We start from the raw sequence: 21137 nt of genomic DNA, 5'->3' as shown, positions 1-21137 counted from the left end.
CTCGTAGCACAAGGCTTACTGAAGCCTCCCCTCCCCCGCTTCTGTCCCTTGGCCTGGCTGTGATGGGTCAGGGAGGAGCGCTGCCACCTGGGGATCTGCGTCCCTTTGAGGAGTGCCTGTCTGTTGGGAGGGCTGGGGGCTGGGTCCTTGGCTGGGTGGGCGGGGGTCATGTGTTTGATGAGACGAGCCTTCCCTCTAGAGCAGTGGTTCCCAGCCTCGGCTGCACGTGAGAACCACCTGGGAATCTTTTTAAAATCCTGATTTCTGGGCCTCATCCTCCGGAAATTCTGTTTCTTTGTGATGGGGTGGGGCTACAACATTATTAACAAAGAAACAGAATTTCCAGAGGATGAGGCCCAGAAATCAGGATTTTAAAAAGATTCCCAGGTGATTCTCACGTGCAGCCAAGGTTGAGAACCACTGCTCTAGAGAACGGTGAACACGTACACACAGGCCTGTCCCAGCAGTGCGGGGCCGAGGGGCCACACGGAAGGTGTCGCAGGAACACATGGAGTCACCCTGGGGCTGCCCAACAGGGCGATAGGAAGGTTCAGAGCAGGGGAGATGGGAGGCTGTGAAGGGCACCCGTCGGCTTTCTCGGTCTCCGGTGACATGACCTGAGTGGGCCCCCGCGGAGGTGGGGGTGGGAAACCAACTAGACTTTCCTATACATGTTCAATCCTCCCTGTTTTCAAAGGGGAAAGGGGCCCTTTTCCACGGGGTTTGTGCACCACTGACCTCTCACGACAGGAAGTGAAGTGTGACCATCCTGTGGTCCTTGGGAGATGTGGACAGCGCTCCTGTTCTTGGCGGTGTGACATGGGGTTAGGTGTTGGGCGCCTGGTAATTAACACTGGCTTTTCTTCCTTTGCAAGGTACGGACATTGTGGCGGGAGAAGAAGTTGCCATCAAGCTTGAATGTGTCAAAACCAAACACCCTCAGCTCCACATCGAGAGCAAAATCTACAAAATGATGCAGGGAGGAGGTATGGCCTTGACCTGCTAAGAGACAACTAGGGTTGTTCGGGGGCAGCATCCCGAACCAACATCTCTGGCTTGTGTGGGGAAAGGGAGGAAAATGCCCACACTTGGACCCAGCTGTCAGGCGGGCTGCAGAGGCCTCCTCACTGGACTTCGGGCTCCAGCACTGCTTCCCGGTCTGCACTGGACAGTGTCTGAGCTCAGGTCATTCTGCGCCAGCTGGGTCCCGTGGTTTGTTCACCAGCTTGGGCGGGGGGTGAGGGGTGACTTCAGACTTTCCTGAGTGAAACGACTGCAACCCCTTTGAGCTGAATTAACTGTCCCAATTCTGTCCCCCAACCTCCCCTGGGGCCTAAGGGTCCTGATGCAAAGGGCACCCACCCTGACCTCAGAGTCTAACTTTGAGAATTTTCTGGACTTGAAAATAATTCCGCGGATGGAGCAGGAGGTGGGTGTCTAAGGGAGTCTCCGTTGTGGAGGCGCTGCAGCCTGGAGAGGATGTCTGCTGCTCCCCAAGGGACCTGGGCACGGGGCCTTGGGAAGGATGCTGCACTGCTTCTCCTCGGAAGCCCCGGGGCTCTGCTTGGGGGGCACTCCCCGGGCTCCCTGCAGGGCTGTGACCGCTTTCCTCACAGCAGCGGGGTCTCTGCTGCTGCTGCTGGAAACCAGCACTCGGTGCAGCACAGGTGTCTCTAGCAACAGAGACGAGCAGAGCAGCACACGGTCCTGCTTGGCCCTGCACAGGGTGTCCACGTGTCCCCCTGCCTTTATGGGAGCAGAGAGGTCTTCACCTGGCACCCGGGTGAAAACTTTCTGCCCCTGTCGTCCCGGGGAGAGGCCCGCAGAGGACCCGGCCAGGGTGCTTGCCCGCCAGCGGCCGCAGCAGAAGGAAGTTTCTCAGGCACAACTTTTAAGGTGGTGACAAGTAGAACGAGGTGACTCAGGATGTGGCTGGCCTTCATGGGGGGAAGGAGCCTGGTGCTGGGGGTGGAATAGAACCTCCCAACTTAAAAGCCTTGTTGACTGTTAAGGAGCAGCACCTCTGAACTCCCAAGCTAGGGCACCCCTGTCATCTGCACAGGCAGGAGCACCCCTCGCCCGGCCGGAAGGATCAGACACGTCTCTAGACGGAGCTCAGTGCCTGGGGCCAGCACTGCTTCCCGCCAGTACCCTGCTCTAGGAGCCGGTGCCACTGCTCCCAGTCTCCCCTGGCCCTTCTCCGGGATCTGCCAGTGCACCCAGACTCTGCCCTTCTCCACACAGGTCCGGGTTCCCCCGTTTTCAGACGCACCCTCAGTGGCTGCTATCCAGGTGGAAGACTTGTGTTTTACTTCATTTTTTTATTTACTTTATTTTTTTGTTAATCCTCGCCTGAGGATATTTTTCCATTGATTTTTAGAGAGAGTGGAAGAGACGGGGAGAGACAGAGAGAAACATCGATATGAGAGAGACATTGTTTGGTTGCTTCCTGCACATATCCTGACCGGGGCCGGGGATCGAGCCTGCCACTGAGGCAAGTGCCCTTTGACCAGAATCGAACCTGGGACCCTTCAGTCCGCAGGGTGACACTCTAGTCACTGAGCCACACCAGCCACAGGGCAGGCCTGTGTTTTAGAGAATGATTGTATCCAGAAAAGCGAGCGCCTCCTGGGAGTGTTGTGTGACCTCACTGGCCGAGACCGAGACCACCTGCGCCCGGCAGAGAGGACGTGGGCATCGCTTTGCCCAGAGAGCAGGGGCTCTGCTGTTCACCAGCCTCTGCCTGCGTCCCCGGGGGCACTGCAGGTCGCTGATTGCTGACCCGGGGAAAGGGCCAGCGTGTGGTCCACGGGGACAGCAGGTGAGGAGTGAGCACCAGTCCAGCAAAACGCACCGCAGCTCACTCTGCAGGTCCCCAACCACAGGGTCTGGAAAAGGACAGATAAGCCCGTGCTTCCCTCTCCTCCTCACAGATTCAAGATTCACCCGAAGCTCTGGTTCCTAGCAGCGAGTCCAGAGCTGCGTTCGTCCGTCTCCTAGGGAGCAGCCTTGTGTCGACTTGGACAAAATTTCTTGCACCTTCATCTTCCCTTCCTTCCTCTCTCGACCCCACTGTCTACTGGCAGCCCCCTCCCCCTGCCCTTGGACTAGAGGTTAAAGCAGCTCTGATCCATCTATAGGCAGGTGTGCCTGCATGAGTCCCATCGAGGAAGGATGGTCTGACCTCAGGAGGCTGGGAGCAGTGGATGGGCTATTTCCAGCTTTTTCAGAATGTGACACAAATCATTGAAGCATTATGGAGACTCCCAGAAATTAAATGTGTAGAAGTGTGGTCTTTTTCTTGGGGGTGGGAGGAATAGAGGCTGGGGGGGTGGGGTATGAGTCCATTTTTAGGACAGACCTGGTCCAAATAGGAGACAGGGAAGAGTGCTCTGGCCAGTGCGGCTCAGCTGGTTGGGCGGCATCCTGGGCACCAGAGATTGCTGGTTCGCGTCCCTGTCAGGGCACATGCCCAGTTTGCAGGCTCGATCATCCAGTCGATATTTCACTCTTAACAGCGATGTTTCTGCCTTCCTCTTTCTTCCTCTCTTTCTAAATTGATAAAAATATTTAAAAATAAAATAGGGGAAGAGGCCGAAAACCGGTTTGGCTCAGTGGACAGAGCGTCGGCCTGCGGACTGAAAGGTCCCGGGTTCAATTCCGGTTGAGGGCGTGTGCCTGGGTTGCAGGCACATCCCCAATGGGAGATGTGCTGGAGGCAGCTGATCGATGTTTCTAACTATCTCTCTCCCTTCCTCTGTAAGAAATCAATAAAATATATTTTAAAAAAAAATAGGGGAAGAGGAGAAAAAGAAGAAAGGAGGGCTCAGGACCCTGCTGCAAGCAAGCCTGTGTTTCAGATTCTTTGCGTGGCGTGACCCTCCTGGCAAAGATGCTCTGGCGAGTCTTCCCAGTAGAGGAGGAACGTGTAAACAGTGAAGCCCAGGACACGAGAAAAGCAACACATTGTCTTCACACCAGCCAGGCCCACCTGGTGGCCAGTCACCAAGTCCTGGCGCCTCGACCTGGTGGGCGGCAGAGCAGGATCAGACTCCCGTCGCCCGGTGTGCTGCTGCACTCGTCCTTCCCGCCGGGAGCCCGCACGCAGGCTGCACCCTGTTCTCCTTCCGCCACGGCACCCTCTGCCTTCGGGCACCTCGGGCCACACCGGGAAGGTTAAGGACCGGGCCCTGCTTCCTGTAGCCAGCAGCCTTTGGGATGGATGCAGAGGTCTTAGAACATCGGACCAACTCAGGGTTTTACAGACACGTGAGCCCTGTGACGTGGGAGGCCTGGCCCCCACAGGCAGGATCTGGTGGGGGAAGCGGGTCTGAACAGGAATCCTTCCTCGCCTGTCAGCACCTTCGTCTAGCCTCTTCCTGTCACACCCATTGCCTTTCTCCCAGGAGGAGGTGGCATCCTGGGGTCCCGGCAAAACTGTCTCCTGTGATACAGTGAAGATGTCGGGCTTTCAAGAGGGCACTGCCCGAGAAGCAGCTCTGATTGGCAAAGCGAGCTGGTTGGGTAGGCTGTGCACTCCGATAGGTGGTCTCCATGGTGACAGGACACCATGTTCTTGTTGTGCAGGCCTGAGTGGCTGCCGACTCAGCCTTCACATTGCTCATGGGCCGGAGAACAAGCAGTGCAGAACATGTACTTCAGGAAGAAAGCTAGTCGCACAAGATGTGTCCGCACACAACGGGCCGCTGGCCTGGGAGCATGGACCACAGCGCAGTTGTCCCAGCGAGCAGCCTAGAGTGGTGTTGGCTGGAGTGGGGCGCACGGGAGTGTAGGAGCAGCAGATCTGCAGCTGGTCCCCAGCCACCCCCTTTTGTCTCATCCTGACCCACTGGCCGGGGCAGCTCAGCACTTGACCCCAGAGCGAGGAAGCCAAGGGTGGAAAACCCTGCTGGGAGACCCTCCCTCCCAGAGAAGACAGGGCTGGGGGTTGGGCCATCACCCTGCTCACACTCATTGCTTCACTCCGCACAGGCAAGGTCCTCTCCTCTTTCAAAGGAAAGCAGCTTCCCTGTTCAGGCTGCTTCCAGCTGAGGTTCTGGGGTGTCTGACGCCCGCGGGCACCTGCACAGAGGGAAGAGGAGGATGCTGTGGACCCTGCTCGATGCAGTATCCACCCTTTCCACTCTCCATGCTCCTTGAAACCTGGCCGTTGGGCCGCCTTGTTGGGCAGGGCTGTGGCACTTCCTCCCCAGAGGAGGGCTGGCTTGGCTTTCCCTGTGAGCTGTGGCTGGTGCTCTGTTAGGAGGGCCACCTCTGAGGCTGGAGGGCCAGCTTGGTTCCTTGGCACAACGGTCTACCCAGGGGCCCTCAAACCATGGCCCGCGGGCCACATGCAAATACAAATACTGTATTGGTTCCCGTTTTGTTTTTTTACTTCAAAATAAGATATGTGCAGTGTGCATAGGAATTTGTTCATAGTTTTTTTTAAACTATAGTCCAGCCCTCCAACGGTCTGAGGGACAGTGAACTGGCCCCCTGTTTAAACAGTTTGAGGACCCCTGGTCTAGACCTCCATAGCTGTGGTGCTTGTCTCTGTCTCCTTCCATCTTCTACCCTGGGACAGAACACCGACCAGGGCCAGTCGCTGGAGAGATTCCAGGCCCTTGGAGTTCTGGACGCCCACCTCCATTGCCTCGCGCTCCTTCAGGCTCAGTGCACCGGGGTCAGGCGTGGTCATGGCACAGACAGGAAGCCTAATCCTGTGTGCATGGTGACCCACTTACAGATGCCAGTCCCGTGCAGCAGCTGCGGCTCCCAGCACCTTGGCACGGCCACCTGCAAACTGCTGGGTGGACACGGAGCCCCCAGTCTGCTGAGCCCCAGAGTCCTGGTCAGATGGCTGTTGGCCCCTGAGAAGTCCAGAAACTGAAGTGTAATTACTTTTCTTAATGTGATTGATTTTTTAGAGGGAGAGAGAGAGAAACATTAGTGAGCCTCCTGCACACTCCCTACTGGGAATTGACCTCACAACCCAGGCCTGACCAGAAATTGAACTGGCAACCTCTTGGTGCAAGAGTTGACACTCAACCACTGGGCCACACTGGCCGAGCTGAAGTTTAATTCTTAATAGTTTAGCCAAATACAAACCATAGGTGACTAGGAATACGTCTTGAGCCACGTAAGACCTGCGTGCAGAAATACAAGGCTTGGCTGGAGGATGCTGAAGACAAGTGTTCCTGGTGTGAAGACTCAGATGGCGCTCCTCCCAGGTGCCTTGGCCGGCAGGGTTCCGTCCAGGCCCAGCAGCACGTCTGTTCAACATGACAAGCTGACTCGAGAACTCAGGCGATAGCCAAGGTCCGAGACTGACTGAACACTCCTGAGGAAGGCATGTGCCCCGAGAAGATCAAAACCTAGGCTGGAAGGAGTGACGGCCCGAAGGAGTGAGCACGCCTGGCATCCAGATAATGGCTTCTGGTGTCATTTCTCACAGGAGCCTGGTCTCACAAGGGCTGGGCAGGAGGAGGTGAGGCAGTCGAGCAGGCTGTGTGTGGCTCAGGGAAGGCTCTCAGGCCAGTGGGCACGTGTCCAGAGGACACAGGAGCAAGCTTGGAGGGGCATCTGTTGGCCAAACTTGGGATAACTGGAACCTCAGAACTGGTGACTCCAGCCCTCGGGAGAAGGGAGGAGCATTCATGACCCCAGAGTGTGCGCTCACACAGGAAGCTCCACAGAAAAATGCAGAGGGAGCAATCGAGTGGGAATTGCCGCTTTGTTGATGGTCCCAGCAGGAGTCACTGTGCCCGGAGGACGGTAACGGAGCATGGCTGGCGAAGAGCCGGCGGGCAGCAGCTGACAAGGGGTCCGGCCAGCAAGCAGGCACATCCAAAGTGGTTGTCCTGCAACCTGCCGAGCACTGAGGGCACAGCTTCTGGGACCCATTTTGGCCACAGTGGTGCTGCCCCCACACGGAGACGGGAAGGGGCCTGAAACTGACCCGCAAGACCAGCCATGGGCCCTGTGCAGATGTCATTCCGGTGGGAGAGGCCTCGTGAGCATGACGGCAATGGGCCTGTGCCTCCTCACCAGGAGCCACCTCCAGAGTGAGGCCGGAGACGTTTATTTTTTAAGTCGGCTTCACTGGGGTGTATCTTAAGTGCAGTGTGAGACGTTTTGCCGTGTTGGTACCCTCATGGAACCATCTCCGTGACTGGGAGAGTTTATGTCTCCATCACTCCCTCCCTCTGTTGCCAAGTCACCACTCCTCTGCTGCCGTCGGGTTGGTTTGCATTTCCTAGTGTCTGGAAGGGAGCAGGCTTGTGCTGGACGCGTCTGTGCTGTGTGTCCCGGGTATCGGGCACGCCCACCGCTGCTGGGACTTCTCGCAGGCCCTGTGGGCGTTGGTTTCCTTTTCTCGTGGTCAGCAGCCGGCTTGGGTGGTTGTGCTCTTCGAATTGTCCATTTTGTCTGAGTTGGAGTTACTGGCACGAAGCAGTTCCCATGTTTCCGATCAGCCTGTGAACGTTCGCAGTCTCGTTAGCCCATCGTCTTGATGGTGGTAGCTTGTATCTCCTCTTCCCTAGCAGTCTGACTAGAGGTTTATCAAAAATCTTCTCAGAGAACCAGCTTTTGGTTTCAGTAAGTTTCCTATTTCATTGGTTTTTCCTGTGACCTTTTATTTCTGCTAACTTTGGGTTTCTTAGGTTTTCAGATAGAAACAGATCATTGATCTCTTTCTAGCACAGGTGTCCACTTGCTGCAAATTCCCCCAAATATGACTGTCGCAGCGTCTCCTGAGTCCTGCTGTGTTGGGTCCCCATTTCACTTAGTCCCACACGCTTTCCCACCCCTTCTGGTTTCCCCCTGGATCCGGGGCCGTTTACTGTGGTGCCCGTGTGCCAAGCGTGTTGGTTCTGCTCGCCAGCAGCAAGTCTTGTCTGCCTCTGACATTCTGGCCTCGTGGCCCCTCCCGGCTGGACGCTCGGTGCTGGCTGTGAGCGAGGACTGCAGTGTCTGCGACGTCAGCCTACCCGCCAGCAAACCAGTGGCCATCCATGGTTTCATGGAGGCTGCAGAGGACGAGACTCCCTGAGCTCCAGCGAAGGGACAGCAGCGGGAAGACCTGAGGAGACACCCAGTGTGTGGCTTCAGGGTGAGGGCTGCCGCTGTCCCTGTGTTGAGGCGCCCGCACAGCCCGAGGGACAGGCAGGCACCAGCTCTGAAGTGCCTGACGAGCTTCCAGATAACTTGGGGACGTTGCCGAGCTCTCCGTTCTGTTTCTGAGGGGGCGCTGCTGTCTGGCGTTGGGCGCACGAGGGTCCTGCTGTGAGCCGGGACTGAGCTCGGTCGGACGGGCTTGCCTTCCTGTCGCTTTGCTCCCTGTGTCGCGGTGCTGTTACCTGCAGAGGCTTAGGTGGTTCTCTTGGTGAACGGATGCCGTTGTCACTGCGAAATGACGGTCTTCCCCACCGTCTGCCGCGTGTGACGCTATGTGTGTTCTGTGCCCTTTCGTCCTCCTGCCTGTCCTGCCTGTCGGGCGCCCAGTGTATGTCTGTGCAGAGAGGGCGCCCGCTCTGTCTTTAATGCGGGGAAGTGCCCTCCGGGGTGGCAGGTCCTCCAACAGCATCGTCTCTGGTGCTGGGAGCTGCTGGGGGGACTTGGTTCTCACGCGTGTCCGTCAGGCTGTGGGTTTGGGGCCATGCACGCCTTCTGCGCAGCCGCAGGCCCTGAGGGACTCCCTGTTCTACGTTGCTGTGGCCTCGCCTGCCGTTGGCTCGTGCACAGGAGCAGAGCAGGCCTGCAGGTGGCTGCCCCTGCGCCTCGTTGTGGCTGCGCACGTCTCTGTCTGTCTCTGCTGGAGGCTTCTGCAGCCTGTGCCTCTGGGATGCCAGGTCTCCCCAGCGCGAGGCAGGCTTTTTTTCTTCCCTGCTGCTCCCGGACGCTCTGTCACTTTTGTGAGCCCTTGGCGTGTCGGGACGGCCGTGTGATGGTCTTCATGATGCTTTCCTGGGGCCTGCGGGTTAAATGCCGTCACCCGGCTATTTCTTCCCGTGTGAAACCTGTCCGCGTCCCTTCTCTCTCCTCTCCTGGGCGCTCTGGTCACAGAAATGGCGGTGCCTTGCAGTTGTCCCAGCTGCAGCTCCGTTGGCCCTGCCAGTCGTTCCTACGTGTCACATGCCTCAGGCCACAGGGTCGGGCTGCTGGGAACTCACCCGTGTGTTCCCACCCTGCACGTGGCAGTGTCCTCTGCACATGGGATGTGAACGTTCTGTGGATCTCTCCCGCGATGGGTGCATGCACCACCCTCACAGAGGATGTTGACCTCCGGGTCCCTGGGCGCTGCTTCCGCCCACACCCCTCTCTTCACTGCCCCTCCTTCTCTGTCCTGCATTTGCCCACCCTTCACCCACAAAGTGGGCATCATGTTCTCGCCTTGCGTCCCGTGACTACTGCCCACCTGACCCTGGTCAGGGAGTCACATGTGAGCGCAGGTGTGTCAGGGTTTTCTGACCCCACCCCTGGCCGCCCTGAAACCTGTGTCTCTTCCAGTGGGCATCCCCACCATCCGGTGGTGCGGGGCGGAGGGGGACTACAACGTCATGGTGATGGAGCTGCTGGGGCCCAGCCTGGAAGACCTCTTCAACTTCTGCTCGAGGAAGTTCAGTCTCAAGACCGTCCTGCTGCTGGCAGACCAGATGGTAAGCGCTGCCTACCCCCCCCACCCCCCGCCTGTCCTGCACAGGGAGGAAGGAGGTGTTCATTCACCGTCGCCACAGGGTAGTGACCTGGTGGGCTGGGCTTGGAGAGCCACCGTGGGCACGGCACAGCGCACCCAGTGTGGGGCCTGCCTCCCGGCAGATGGAGCACAGAGGGACGGCTGCTGCTGTCCGTCCCCCGGGAGAGCCCCCCACAGGGAACCCCAACCCGGGGTGTGGGTGTGGCTGTGGTGAGGGTGGTGGGTTGTGTCCATTGGGTGATGGAGCACTGCCCCAGCCGAGTGCCAACCCGCAGCTCCAGCCGGGCCCTGGCTGCCGGCAGGAGCCGCCTCCACGCGCTGTCAGGCTGACCCGCGGCTCTCCTGCAGATCAGCCGGATCGAATACATTCACTCAAAGAACTTCATCCACCGCGACGTGAAGCCAGATAACTTCCTCATGGGGCTGGGCAAGAAGGGCAACCTGGTGTACATCATCGACTTCGGCCTGGCCAAGAAGTACCGGGACGCCAGGACCCACCAGCACATCCCCTACCGCGAGAACAAGAACCTCACCGGGACAGCGCGCTACGCTTCCATCAACACGCACCTGGGAATCGGTGAGCCTGGCCGCTGGCCCCGGCTGCCTGGCCTGTCGGGCTCCGCTCGGGACGGCCGGCCTCGGGAACTGGGAGTCGGCACGTGGGGAGGCAGGCGGGCTGCCGGGACCGTCGTGCTGGGACTCTGAGGTGTGGGGGGTGGGCAGGTAGACGCGGCTCGCTGGCAGCTGTGACACGGGTGTGGCTCATCTGGGAGCCACCGTTCTCTAATTGCACATCCGGGCAGATTCTTCAGCAAAGAATCCAAGTGTATTTTTTTGCGGTTTTTTAGAGTTCATTTTCCATAGTGTGTGTGCTTGCTGCTGCTGGCTTGGGCCAGGCTTTACTCATTTCCTCCTCTTTCCAGAACAATCTCGAAGGGACGACCTGGAGTCGCTGGGCTATGTGCTCATGTACTTCAACCTGGGCTCCCTGCCCTGGCAGGGGCTGAAGGCTGCCACCAAGAGGCAGAAATACGAGCGCATCAGTGAGAAGAAGATGTCCACGCCCATCGAAGTGCTGTGCAAAGGCTACCCCTGTGAGTGGCCTCAGGCCTGCGCGTGCAGGGCGGCGGGAGGGTGACCCAGGCCAGCCCCTCGTCTGGCGGGTGGCGGGTTCTCCGGAACATCTGGAGCTGCAGCTCAGGGCGTTTTCCTTTGCTGTGCGGGACTGCCTCTGGGAGAGGTGCCCAGAGAAGCCACACTGCTCGTGCTGCTGCATTCTCCTCTAAAGGTTTTTTTATTGTTTTTTGGGGAGAGAGAAACTGATCGCTGTCTGCTACACGCCCCCTCCCAGGGATCGAGCCCGCAACCGGGCATGTGCCCTGACCAGGAATCGAATGGCAACCTCTTGTTGCATGGGATGCCGCCCAACCAACTGACCCACACCGGCCCGGGCAATGCTGCATTTTCTTAAACTTTCCCAGCGCCTCCATTCTGCACAATGTGGCTGGTGTTTCAGGTTCCCTGTTTTGCCCCTAAGTGAGGAGGGTGGGTGGTAAACAGTGACGTGACCTGTTGCCGTGCGGTTCCCAGTCGGGGTGTTGCTGGTTAGCTCTGAGTGTCTTGTTTTACAGCCGAGTTTGCCACGTACCTGAATTTCTGCCGTTCGTTGCGTTTTGATGACAAGCCTGACTACTCGTACCTGAGACAGCTCTTCAGGAACCTGTTCCATCGCCAGGGCTTCTCCTATGACTACGTGTTCGACTGGAACATGCTCAAGTTTGTAAGTGGCATCGCCAGCTTGCTGACCTTCCCATGCGGACGGGGTACAGCCCATCGGCCAAAGGCTGCGGCTGTCTGGCTCACATGCGTGAGGCGAGCTGCCTGAGGTTCGGGTTAGGAGCATGTTTGCTGCACTGGAGCTGGCCTTCCTGCCGGGAGAGGTTCCTGAAGCGGAGAGGTCCCCAGAAGCAAAGTGCCCGTTGAGGGGAGGCACAGGCAGACAGGCAGGCGCGGGGGTGTCCAGAGCCAGACCTCTCCAACACCGTGTCCTCTCTCGTTGAGTGCTCATTGTATTCTTGTTGCCATCAGTTCTCGGGTGTGTGGTTTTGACTCTGGGGGCTGCGGTGTGGTGCCCGCGTGTTCCTTACGCAGGAGGAGCGTCTGAGACTGAGGCCTCTGCACCGGTGTGTGGCCTGGGAAGGTGCTGGGTGCTGGGTCTGAGCGTGGCCTGCAATCCGCTAGACTTGTGTCTGCTCCTTAATTGCCTGCGGGGACGCTGCAGGGCGTGGGGGCGGAGTTTGAACATTAATTTGTTCCCATCCAAGTTGGGTCTGTGAGTTGTTAGGTAATCTGCGGGCATCACGGCCAGAATCCCCGTTGTTTTAGAACTTCCCCTTCCTCTTTCATTAAAACTCCTTCTCTTTCGTTGTGAGCTTAAAATAGGAATTGGGACCTTTCCAGGGTGACACAGTCTGAGGAGCAGAGCCTCCTCCGGGTCCAAAACAGGAAGCCTTTCCCTGCCCCGGGCGCAGGCTCCGTGCGGGGAGAGTCCGCCACAGAGCCTGCCTGACACAGACCTGGCCTGTTCGTCCACGGGGAGCCAGGGGTGGGAGCAGGGGCCTGGAGTCTGACATCAGAGTGGGCTCCGGTCAGAGCCCCTCGGAGCCCCCGTTCTCATCAGGGCTCGGCCGACCTTTTCTATAAAAGGCTCCCTAGGACGTTGTTGCGGCTCTGCAGTCAGCGGTGCTGCGGCCGCCCAGCTCAGTGGTAGCTGAAAAGCCTGTGGGCGGCGTGTGGGTGAAACGTGTGCAGAAACAGACGGGTCTGGATTTGGCCCGACGGCCAAAGTTTGCAGACTCTTGCCCAGTCGGGCTGGGAATCGTGTGTGAGCTTCAGTGTGCGGCAGCCTCGCTGTACCAGGGGACATGCTGGGCTGTGCAGTGGCTTGGTCCTCCCTGGGAGTGGAAGTGGCTGCCTGTGCCTGAGTCTCCACGTGGCCCTCCCAGGACAGGCCTGGCCTCTACCTCCGCGTGACATGAGCGCCAGCGTCACCTTTGCCCTGGGCTTGAGGTCTGGGCCAAGCGGACTGCCGCTCATGCCTGCTTCTCAGACTCCCGACTTCATGCCCTCGGATGCTTTCCTGTCCCTGTGAATGCTGACAGCAGAGGGCCCCCGCTGCCGGCGTTGGGTTGGAGGAAGTCCTGTAGCCATCGTGGGGTTTCTCTGCTGCCCTGGGAAGTCGGGGGAGGCCTGGCTGCTCGCCCCCCACTCGGGACTGGGATGAGCTGAGCGTTGCCCTGGAGGGAGAGACATCTCGCTGGCTCCGACTTGTTCCAAATGCCCCCGGTGTCTCTCAAGTGGCAGGGACAGCCAAGGCCGTGGGTTGTCTTGCAGCCTGTTCAGCTCTGGCCACCTCTTGCCTGCCTAGGGTGCCAGCCGGGCCGCCGACGATGCCGAGCGGGAACGCCGGGACCGGGAGGAGCGGTTGAGACACTCCCGAAACCCAGCCACACGGGGGCTCCCTTCCACAGCCTCGGGCCGGCTGCGGGGAGCACAAGAAGTGGCTGCTCCCACCCCCCTCACCCCTACCTCACACACTGGTGAGTGCTCCTGGGGCCCCAGCTCGAGCCCCGTGACCACCCCACTCTGCTTCCCAGCAGGCAGTGGGTTCTGTTTGGGTGTGACCTCGAGGGGAGCCAGCTCTGAGTAGGAACTGGGCTGGCAGCTGTGCCTCCTGGGGGTGCCCTGTGTGTCCCTCTTCCAACTCCCAAGGGTGGACAGGCCAGGGAGCAGCCTGGGCGGTGCCTTTATGAGTGTCCGTCTCACAGTTTCTCATTCTTAGTACACACATCCCCCACCAGCCTCTCCATCCCCACTCCTTCCCCATCCCTGACAGCATCCCAGCAGAGCCCTGGGCAGCCTTCCCATGGGAGACCCGCGCTGGCGTCCCCCTCGAGGGCCCTGCCCCCAGGCCCTGGGCAAGCTGCTGGGAGGCGAGAGGCGAGTGTTGGCGGGGGACCTGCCTGTGCTGCCCTGATAGCCAAGGGGAGGCAGGTGGGGGAGGCGGCCTGGGTCTGCTCTGGGTTGTATGCTGAAGACAGAGCCTTGGATGGAGCGCTAGGAGGCCTCACTCCCCGCCTCACTCCTCCAGCTAACACCTCTCCTCGGCCCGTGTCCGGCATGGAAAGAGAGCGGAAAGTGAGTATGCGGCTGCACCGTGGCGCCCCCGTCAACATCTCCTCGTCGGATCTTACGGGCCGACAAGATACCTCCCGCATGTCCACCTCACAGGTATGCGCGCCAGCTTGCCAGGGTGGGACACTGGCCCAGGCTTCTCTTTGTTTGCACTGGTCTATGGGCTCCGGGTGGGGTGGGTGAGGGCTTTGAAGGGTTGAGCTGATGAGGTGCCCTGGCCCCTGGCTGCTATTCACCCCTGGGGTGGAGAGCCCCGAGACCAGCTGTGTGGGTGCCGGCGCGTCTCCGCCCCGCGGGGCCTCTTCTGCTGCCCCAGCCCAAGCTGGCAGCAGGCTCAGTGTTCCCTGCGCCCACTCGCTGCACTGCGCACACGGGCTCTGGGTGTCTTGTAGGCACCCCCATGGGTGCTGCTGGCAGTCACGTGGGGTGGTGGGCAGAGGTCTGTTGGGGCCCAGCACCTGGTGACGTGCATGGGTGAGGGTCCCTGTCTTGGCGGCCCTGTGCGCTTGTCCTCCGCGTCTCCCTCTGCCCACGCGGGCGGCCGTTGCTGCGGTTCTGTCTTGCAAGCAGCTCTCTCAACACAACAGCTTTTTCCCTCAAGTACTGCCAGGGTCCCCTTCCATGACAAGGATGGTCAGGCGTCAGGAACCTGCCCCTGCTCCCGCGACCGTTCTGTGGGATGTCCTGGGGGGAAGTCAGGTGCAGGTGGCCCTCTGGTTTACTGTGATGCCACCTCGGTGTATAGGTCCGCTCCCGGGCCCCGCTGCCAGGTCTGGTGGATTTGGGGTGTGGCTTGTTGGTGAATGGGGTGGCGTGGGCATGGTGGCTGGAGAGCTGTGGGGCCTGCTGGTCTCTGGCAGAGGACCAGGTGTGCCCGACGGAGGCAGAACTGACCTCCAACTAGTGACCCTGCTGGACATGGTGGGCTCTGGGCCTAGTTCTCCAGAGACTGAAGATGCAGGTGGTTTGAATGTGGGGCTTGAGGGGTCTGGCCGGGGTGATGGTCCCAGCCCTCTTCCCTCTCCTCAGGATGCAGCAGGGCTTCGGGGGCTCCTTCCCAGGGGCTCTGGAATCCATGAGTCAGCAGCCGGGAGCAGGTCCTAGGAGCCGTCCACCCCACCTGCGTGTGCAGTCGCGCTGTGGCCCCAGGCAGCTCTGGCAGGGACGCCAGGGCCTGGGGATGCCAGGGACTCTGTGTGGACTCAACGTCTGCATGTTGGGGACCCAGCCAGCAAAGACCGAGGAAGGAACAGGCTGACCTTAAGAAAAGAAAGTGTCTGATGGGTTTGAGGAAATGGAAGAGTCAGAGGTCCCCAGGTGCCAGGCATTTACAGGTGGGAGTGCAGCTTTTCTCCATCAGGCCAGCCTCACCGCTGGCCTGCAGCGCGCCCGAGCACAGCTCCGCGGCCATCCTGGGAAGGCTTAGCAGCCGCAGCGAGCTTGTAACTCGGATCCTCTGCGCTCCTGTTCTGTCTCCATCTGGGGGAATAGAAGGTGGGCCTGTGTGTAGGGAGGGTCTCTGAGAGATTTGGTTGGGGTGTGTTTCCCCTCCAATAGCAGCACCTCCGCTTTTGTCACTGGTCACCCTAGAGGTTTTCTCAGGATCTTCATGTGGAGGACACGCCCCGTCCCAGGCGTGTCTGTCTCCTGTTCCTGGTCACCGTGGGCGGCTCCTTTAGGAAGCTCTGAAAGGTCCCTGAGGGCCAGCATGAGACTCAGGGCGGGGCTGCACATATCTCCCCTGGTGGTTTGGAAGTTATGGAGGGAGTGGAGTCCCGGCTTCCATGATGTTATAGCCTCCAACCACACTTGTTCCCCAAAGAAAGGGGGGTGAAGGAGAAGCAGCCATGCGTGTGTCCGCCTGCCTCCTCCATGGCAGCATCTCTGTGCCCTCCAGGAGGAGACACATCTGGTGTGCCGTCGTCAGCTCGCCGGTCAAGACCTGCTGCCCCTCTCCAGCTGGGTGTGGGCGTCGACCCGTGTCCCTCGTCCTGACCCCTGGCCAGCCTGCACTCACACTCTGCAGTGGCCAGTCCTCGCACCCACTTCCTTCTCACGGGCAGTCGTGCTAGACCAGCCCCTGGGGCCGGCCCTGCACCCCTGTCCCTGGAATGCAAGTGGCTCACGGAGCCTGCAGGGCAGGGCGTCTGGTGGAGGAGCTTGTGCTTGGCGTTCTCTGGAGCCAGCAGTGCTGGTGGGCAGCGCTGGTTCCGGGCCCTGTGCTGTGCGGCAGTGTTAGTCCACATCCCGCCACCCAGGGAGGTCCCTGCTCGCCGTGTCAGCGAGGAGGTGTGTGCGGACGTGTGTGGTAGGGAGGCCCAGGCCGCTCCGAGCAGTGACAGGCCGGCAGCTGTGTGTCATTCTCGCTGCCCCCAGCCCCTGTCGGCCTTAGTGCAGGTCATCCTGGAGGAGCCACTGTCTGCTCTTGTTGGGGGGCAGGTGAGGCTGAGCTCCTGGGCGGTTCGTGCTGGTGGAGGCGAGGCCACGCTTCTCAGAAAGGCGCCCCCTGAGGGCCCGCTGGCTCCCTGACCAACAGCTGTCTTTTCCCCCCCCTCAGAATAGCATTCCTTTCGAACACCACGGCAAGTAGCTGCACGTCTCCCGGTGGAAGGCAGCACTGGGTGAGTGTGCTCATGGCCGGTCTCTCCAACAGCAGGCACCAGGGCGGGCGGGCTGGCCCCTCGCCCACGGGGAGCACACAGGTGGGCTTGGTCTTGCATGCCAGGTGCTGCAGAGTGAGGTCCCTCTGCCCAGTGCTTTCCCTCATGGATTCCAGAACTGTGGTCAGAGCCAGTCGCGGGGGTGAGGAGCGAGCAGGCTGCAGGGGCTCCTGAATGGGTGAGCCCAGGACCTGCCGCTGTGTGGGGAGCCGGACCCGGGCTCTGTAGGTGGATGTGCTGGCTCCAGTGGCCCTGGGACACTCCAGCCGCTGGGTCCAGGGTCGGTTGTCGGACCGAGTCAGCCGTGCTCAGCTGAGGGGCCGCGCTTGGCGGGGCCTCTTGTGCTCTTGCTGTGCGAGACTCCTGTGGTCTCCGCAGTCCTGGCTTCCTTCCACGTGCGTTTCTGTCTTCCTCGTTTTATTTTCCTTTTCGAACCTGGTCTCTGCTGCTGTGTGTACTAACCCGTCGCCCAGCGCTGCTCCCTGCGACGTGCATGGCTGGGCGCCCGGGCTGGGCTCCGTCTGGGCCACGCTGGGCGGCTCCTTCCCTGGATGGGGGCTGGCGGCCGGGCCACGTGGACCTGCTGGGGCTTTAACATTGCGGTGCTCTAGGAACCATCTCGATGGGAACTGCTCGTACCTCCCCCTGGAGGGGGACCCCAGTGCCCATGGGGCCTGGCCCCCAGGCTACTGGGGGGATGGCTGGGAGCCAGTGTCTCTCCCGCTTGGACTCTGTCCTGTCGTTGACGAGCTTCTCGGCGCCTGCATGCCTCTTCCTCTTCCGTCTCCTGTCGCTGTTCTGCTGAGCACGTCCTGGCCGCAGAGGGAGCTCCTGGAGCCGCCGGGGGCACGGGCGTCCGGAGTGGGCGAGGCGGCGTCTGTCCCCTTCCTCCCGGGCACCTCACTGACCGCCCGGCCCCGCCTCCGGCCGCACGCTGACCTTGTCCTGTGCTTTGGCTCCGACAGATTCCCGGTCGGGTGGCTTCCAGTGGTCTTCAGTCTGTCGTGCACCGATGAGAACTCCTTTTTGCTGTGAAGGGCAGACAATGCATGGCTGATCTCCTCTGTTACATGGCTTTACTAGTGACGCTCCCCGGGCTAGGACACCGGGCGCTCTCCAGGCCACCCACCCAGCGACGCCCGTGGGGGAACCAAACAGACTAAACCGGACAGACTCCAAGTGCTGCCACCGCCGGGCTCCACTGAGGCCCACGTGGATATGGTCCCGGGGCTGGGAAGACGGCCGCGTGAGTGCGAGACACTTGAGACAACAGACTCCCGATGCAGAGCCTTTCGGTCCTCCCTGCCGCGGTGGCGCCCGCGACCCCTGATGAGTCTGCTGTAACCACCATCTTCTACTTGGTTCTGACAGTTTTGTATCATTTTGCTAAAAATTACTGGCTTAAATCTGTGTAAAGAAATCTTTTTATTGTTCTTGTCTGTTTCTGCGGTCTTAAAAAAGCTGACCTCAAAGTGTCCCGCCTCAGACACCGGCGTGGAGCTCTGTAGACCAAGGTGGGCGCGGGCACCCTGCTGCCAGCGATGTTTCCTGCTTCTGTTTGGCGTAGTCCACAGTAGGGGGTGTTCTCCCGAAATTGTCACGTGTACACGTGTGTAACATGTCTGTGCGTGTGTTGTGTGCTGTGTCTGTGACCTCTCCTGGTTTTGGCCATCACTCCCTCCCACCGTAACTGAGCCGCCAGGACCCGAGTCGTCAGAGCCATTAGAGAGCAAGGGCGTCACGGTGCTTCTGGCCGAGCCGAGCACCGATCCCACCTTCCCAGGTGGCAGCGGACGCCAGGTGCCTGGGACCCAGTGCCCAAGACTCGGAGGCGGAGGCTGGGCCGGGCCCTCCTGGGTTGTGTGCGGTTACTTTGCTGGTGGTTGTTGCCTCAATGCCTTCGGATTTGGGGGCATTTTCTAGACAGACTGTACATATTAGCAGTGCAGAGTGGCCCTCAACGTGTGCTAACATCTGTGTGCTCCACATCTGTCCACCTGGGGTGCAGGTTTGCCCAGAAAGAGGCCGGCCAAGGGAGCCCCTCTCAAGTGCCCAGAAGCAAGTGATCCGTGACTGAGGCCCAGGAGGGTGTGTCCTGCTTTCTGAGCCCAGAGGACGGAAGCAGGCAGGGCCAGCCTCATTCTCACCAGAAAGACACTCGGGGGGCCGGGCTCCCCGTGGCCCCTTTTCAAGGCCCCAGGCGGTGGCAGAGTAGACAGGAGCCCCGTCTCGGAATGGGGTCCAACGCAAACATTCGTAGGTACTTGCACTCCCTGTCCCCCCTGCAGAGGTGTGGGAAACGGGGGAGCTCGTAGGACGCTATTAGCCTTTAAAGGTGTACAGGTCCAGGTCCCTCCTGCCTCAAGTCCCACAGCACAGGGCGCCGGTCCTGGGATGCCCGGCGTGGGTGGGCACACCGACGCACAGCTGGCCGCCCTGCTGGCGCTGGGGGGGGACGTAACCGGGGAGGGCGAGTCAGGGCAGGGGGCTTCCCTCCGGAAGTGTGAGCCGCGGCACCCCACCCAAGCCCTCCCACTGGCCGCGGACAGTGTCGCATCCATCGCCCCCACACGAGCCAGTGTCTGCAGCCCGTGTGGGTGGTGTCTGACCTGTGCATTTGTGTGACCACTGTATTTGTGTACTTACCACACCATGTAAATAATAAATATATGACGTCTACCTTTCTTCCCGTCCCCAGCATGTGGTCTTTATTTCGTCAGCGTGAGTTTTCCGTGTGTAGGTCACTTTCTGAGCCTGGGCCCCCGTGAGCCTGGGGAGCAGGCGGATGGGCTGGGACGGGGCTGCTGCACTTGGCACCGGCCCGTTCTCGGGAACACGGCTGGCAGGGCACATGGACCCGGCCCAGCCGTGCCTTCCAGATGTGCCGAGCACCTCAGGGTCCTTCTTAGTGTCCCCAGGGCATGACTCCAGGGGTGGGTATGGCTACTTCTGCTCCTGGCCAGCAGGGGTGAGGCAGCTCAGGACGAGAGGGAGGTGGAAGTCCATGGGGGCGCTCAGTCCTGATCAGTGAGCCACGGGGAAATCCTGTGGCAGTAGGCAGGCCGAGCCCCCGCGGGAGAAGGGAGTGGGGTGCACAGCCCAGAGGGCGGGCGGCTGCTAAACCACAGGCCGTGGGGCTGGCCCTTCCAGACCTGACAAGCTTTGCCCAGGGCCCAACTGGCCCACCTTACACGAGGGGTCATAGAGGTAGGGCTGCGCCTGGACCTGGGAGTGCCAGCTGAGGGGAAGCAGAAAGGGTGCTGCCCGGCAGGGCCCGGGGCTGCGGGCTGCGGGGGGTGCCTGGCTGCGGCGCCGAGCTCCCGGGCGGCGTCCTGTCCTGGTGACCGCGCCCAGAGGTGAGCCCTCGCTTGCTTTTCGTTGCAGAGGAGCAGAGACGTGGCGTCTCTCCGGCTGCACTCGGCCCGCCAGGGCACCCGCTGCCGGCCCCAGCGCCCTCGACGCACCACCTACTGAGGCGGCCCCAGCGGCCTCCGATCGGGTTCCCAGCCACGCAGGCGCACTGGCCATGAGGGCAGGTGGGTGTGAGGGACCTGGGCAAGGCTCGCAGGGCTGGATGGGGAGCAGATAGGACCCCGGGTGCTGACTGTATAGGGCCAGGCAGCCACCTGAGGGGTGAGTACACAACAGGCAGGATCCAGTGGTCACACCTAGGGCCTCCCAGGTGCCGGCGCAGGGCCCTCGACCAGCAGCCCTTGGGGCCCAGGCTCATTTTGTTGTTTGTTGAGAAAGTGAGATTTGGGGGGAGCGGTAGACCACGCCCACACCTCAAGCCAAACTCCGCTCCTCCTACACGCAGGTTTATTCCAGACTTCCAGGGGAGCAGAAGGGAGCTGTCCCCAGATACTCAGGGTGGCTAAGGGCATGGTGGGTGCAGTCAGGGAGGGCGGGCCTGGCCCCACCCTCTGATTAAAGTCTCCGAAGGGTGGGCTTCTCGGTCCTTGAGCCCAGCTGTGGGCACCGGGCTCTCCTGGGGTCAGCAGGCCGGGTGCGGGTGCTGACAGCTTGTAACCTGGGGCTTGGCTTCACCACAGATCTGCTTTGGAATGACACGGTTCCCACCCGCCACCTCCCCCGAGAAACTGGTCAGGTGACGATCCCCTGCTGGGGGCCCCCAACCTGAGATAGTCCTGTTTGTGAAATAAATATGAACCTTGACAGCCTCCGTCCGGTTCCCTGCGCCCCCTGCTCTGAGCTCAGACGCTGGTTTCCGGGGTGTGAGCCACCTCCCCTTTCTTCTCAGGCTCCGCCTTCAGGAAGTGCTCCACCTCCCTTGAGTCCACCCCGCCCCTGTTGTCCCTGTCGTCTGCAGGGGGCTTGGGGCTCTCGCCCTCCTTGGTGGCCCCCGCAGGCCTCCTGATGCAGAAGAAGTTTCCGAGCAGCAGCACCAGGGAGGCGGCCAGCACCTCAGCCCCAGCCAGGATGAACACGTACTGGTAGACGTGTGTGGCGTCCAGGAGGCGGCCTGCGGAGGGGACAGTGTCAGCATGGCCTGGCCCCCACCCCGGCGTCCCGTCCCTTTCCAACACCTGCTCGCTGTGCGCTGGAGGCTGGGGGGGGGTCGCCTG

The 21137-nt window shown here is 60.6% G+C and overlaps 2 protein-coding genes across 3 annotated transcripts in view; one reads left to right on the top strand and one right to left on the bottom strand.

The window, feature by feature from the left end:
- Positions 1–852: 852 nt before the first annotated feature.
- CSNK1D (casein kinase 1 delta) lies at positions 853–19236 on the top strand. Of its 2 annotated transcripts, XM_006753030.2 has the most exons (9): positions 853–986; positions 9511–9659; positions 10046–10274; positions 10621–10791; positions 11329–11477; positions 13125–13296; positions 13848–13987; positions 16449–16512; positions 17517–19236. In XM_006753030.2, the coding sequence occupies exons 1-8, from the start codon at positions 971–973 to the stop codon at positions 16479–16481; spliced, it is 1059 nt and encodes a 352-aa protein (XP_006753093.1). In that variant the 5' UTR covers positions 853–970; the 3' UTR covers positions 16482–16512; positions 17517–19236. The 2 variants fall into 2 exon arrangements, with proteins under 2 accessions (XP_006753093.1, XP_006753092.1); XM_006753029.2 differs by lacking the exon at positions 16449–16512.
- A 1112-nt stretch (positions 19237–20348) lies between these two features.
- The window catches only part of SLC16A3 (solute carrier family 16 (monocarboxylate transporter), member 3), a 3593-nt gene continuing 2804 nt past the window's right edge, over positions 20349–21137 (bottom strand). The window contains exon 5 of the mRNA XM_015559896.1: positions 20349–21034. Coding sequence (XP_015415382.1) covers positions 20766–21034 — 269 coding nt within the window. The 3' untranslated portion in view covers positions 20349–20765. The remainder of the gene's footprint in view (positions 21035–21137) is intronic.

Source organism: Myotis davidii, unplaced genomic scaffold (genome assembly GCF_000327345.1).
Source record: "Myotis davidii unplaced genomic scaffold, ASM32734v1 scaffold211, whole genome shotgun sequence".
Taxonomy (NCBI): domain Eukaryota; kingdom Metazoa; phylum Chordata; class Mammalia; order Chiroptera; family Vespertilionidae; genus Myotis; species Myotis davidii.
Note: the sequence above shows the minus strand (reverse complement) of the source record. Positions and strands in the feature narration are given on the sequence as shown.

Bases quoted from the DNA above. Each gene is read 5' to 3' on its own strand.
- CSNK1D (XM_006753029.2), top strand. The intron at 11,478-13,124 runs GTAAGTGGCATC...TTGCCTGCCTAG, and splicing joins ACTGGAACATGCTCAAGTTT to GGTGCCAGCCGGGCCGCCGA. The intron at 13,988-17,516 runs GTATGCGCGCCA...TGGCTCCGACAG, and splicing joins CCCGCATGTCCACCTCACAG to ATTCCCGGTCGGGTGGCTTC.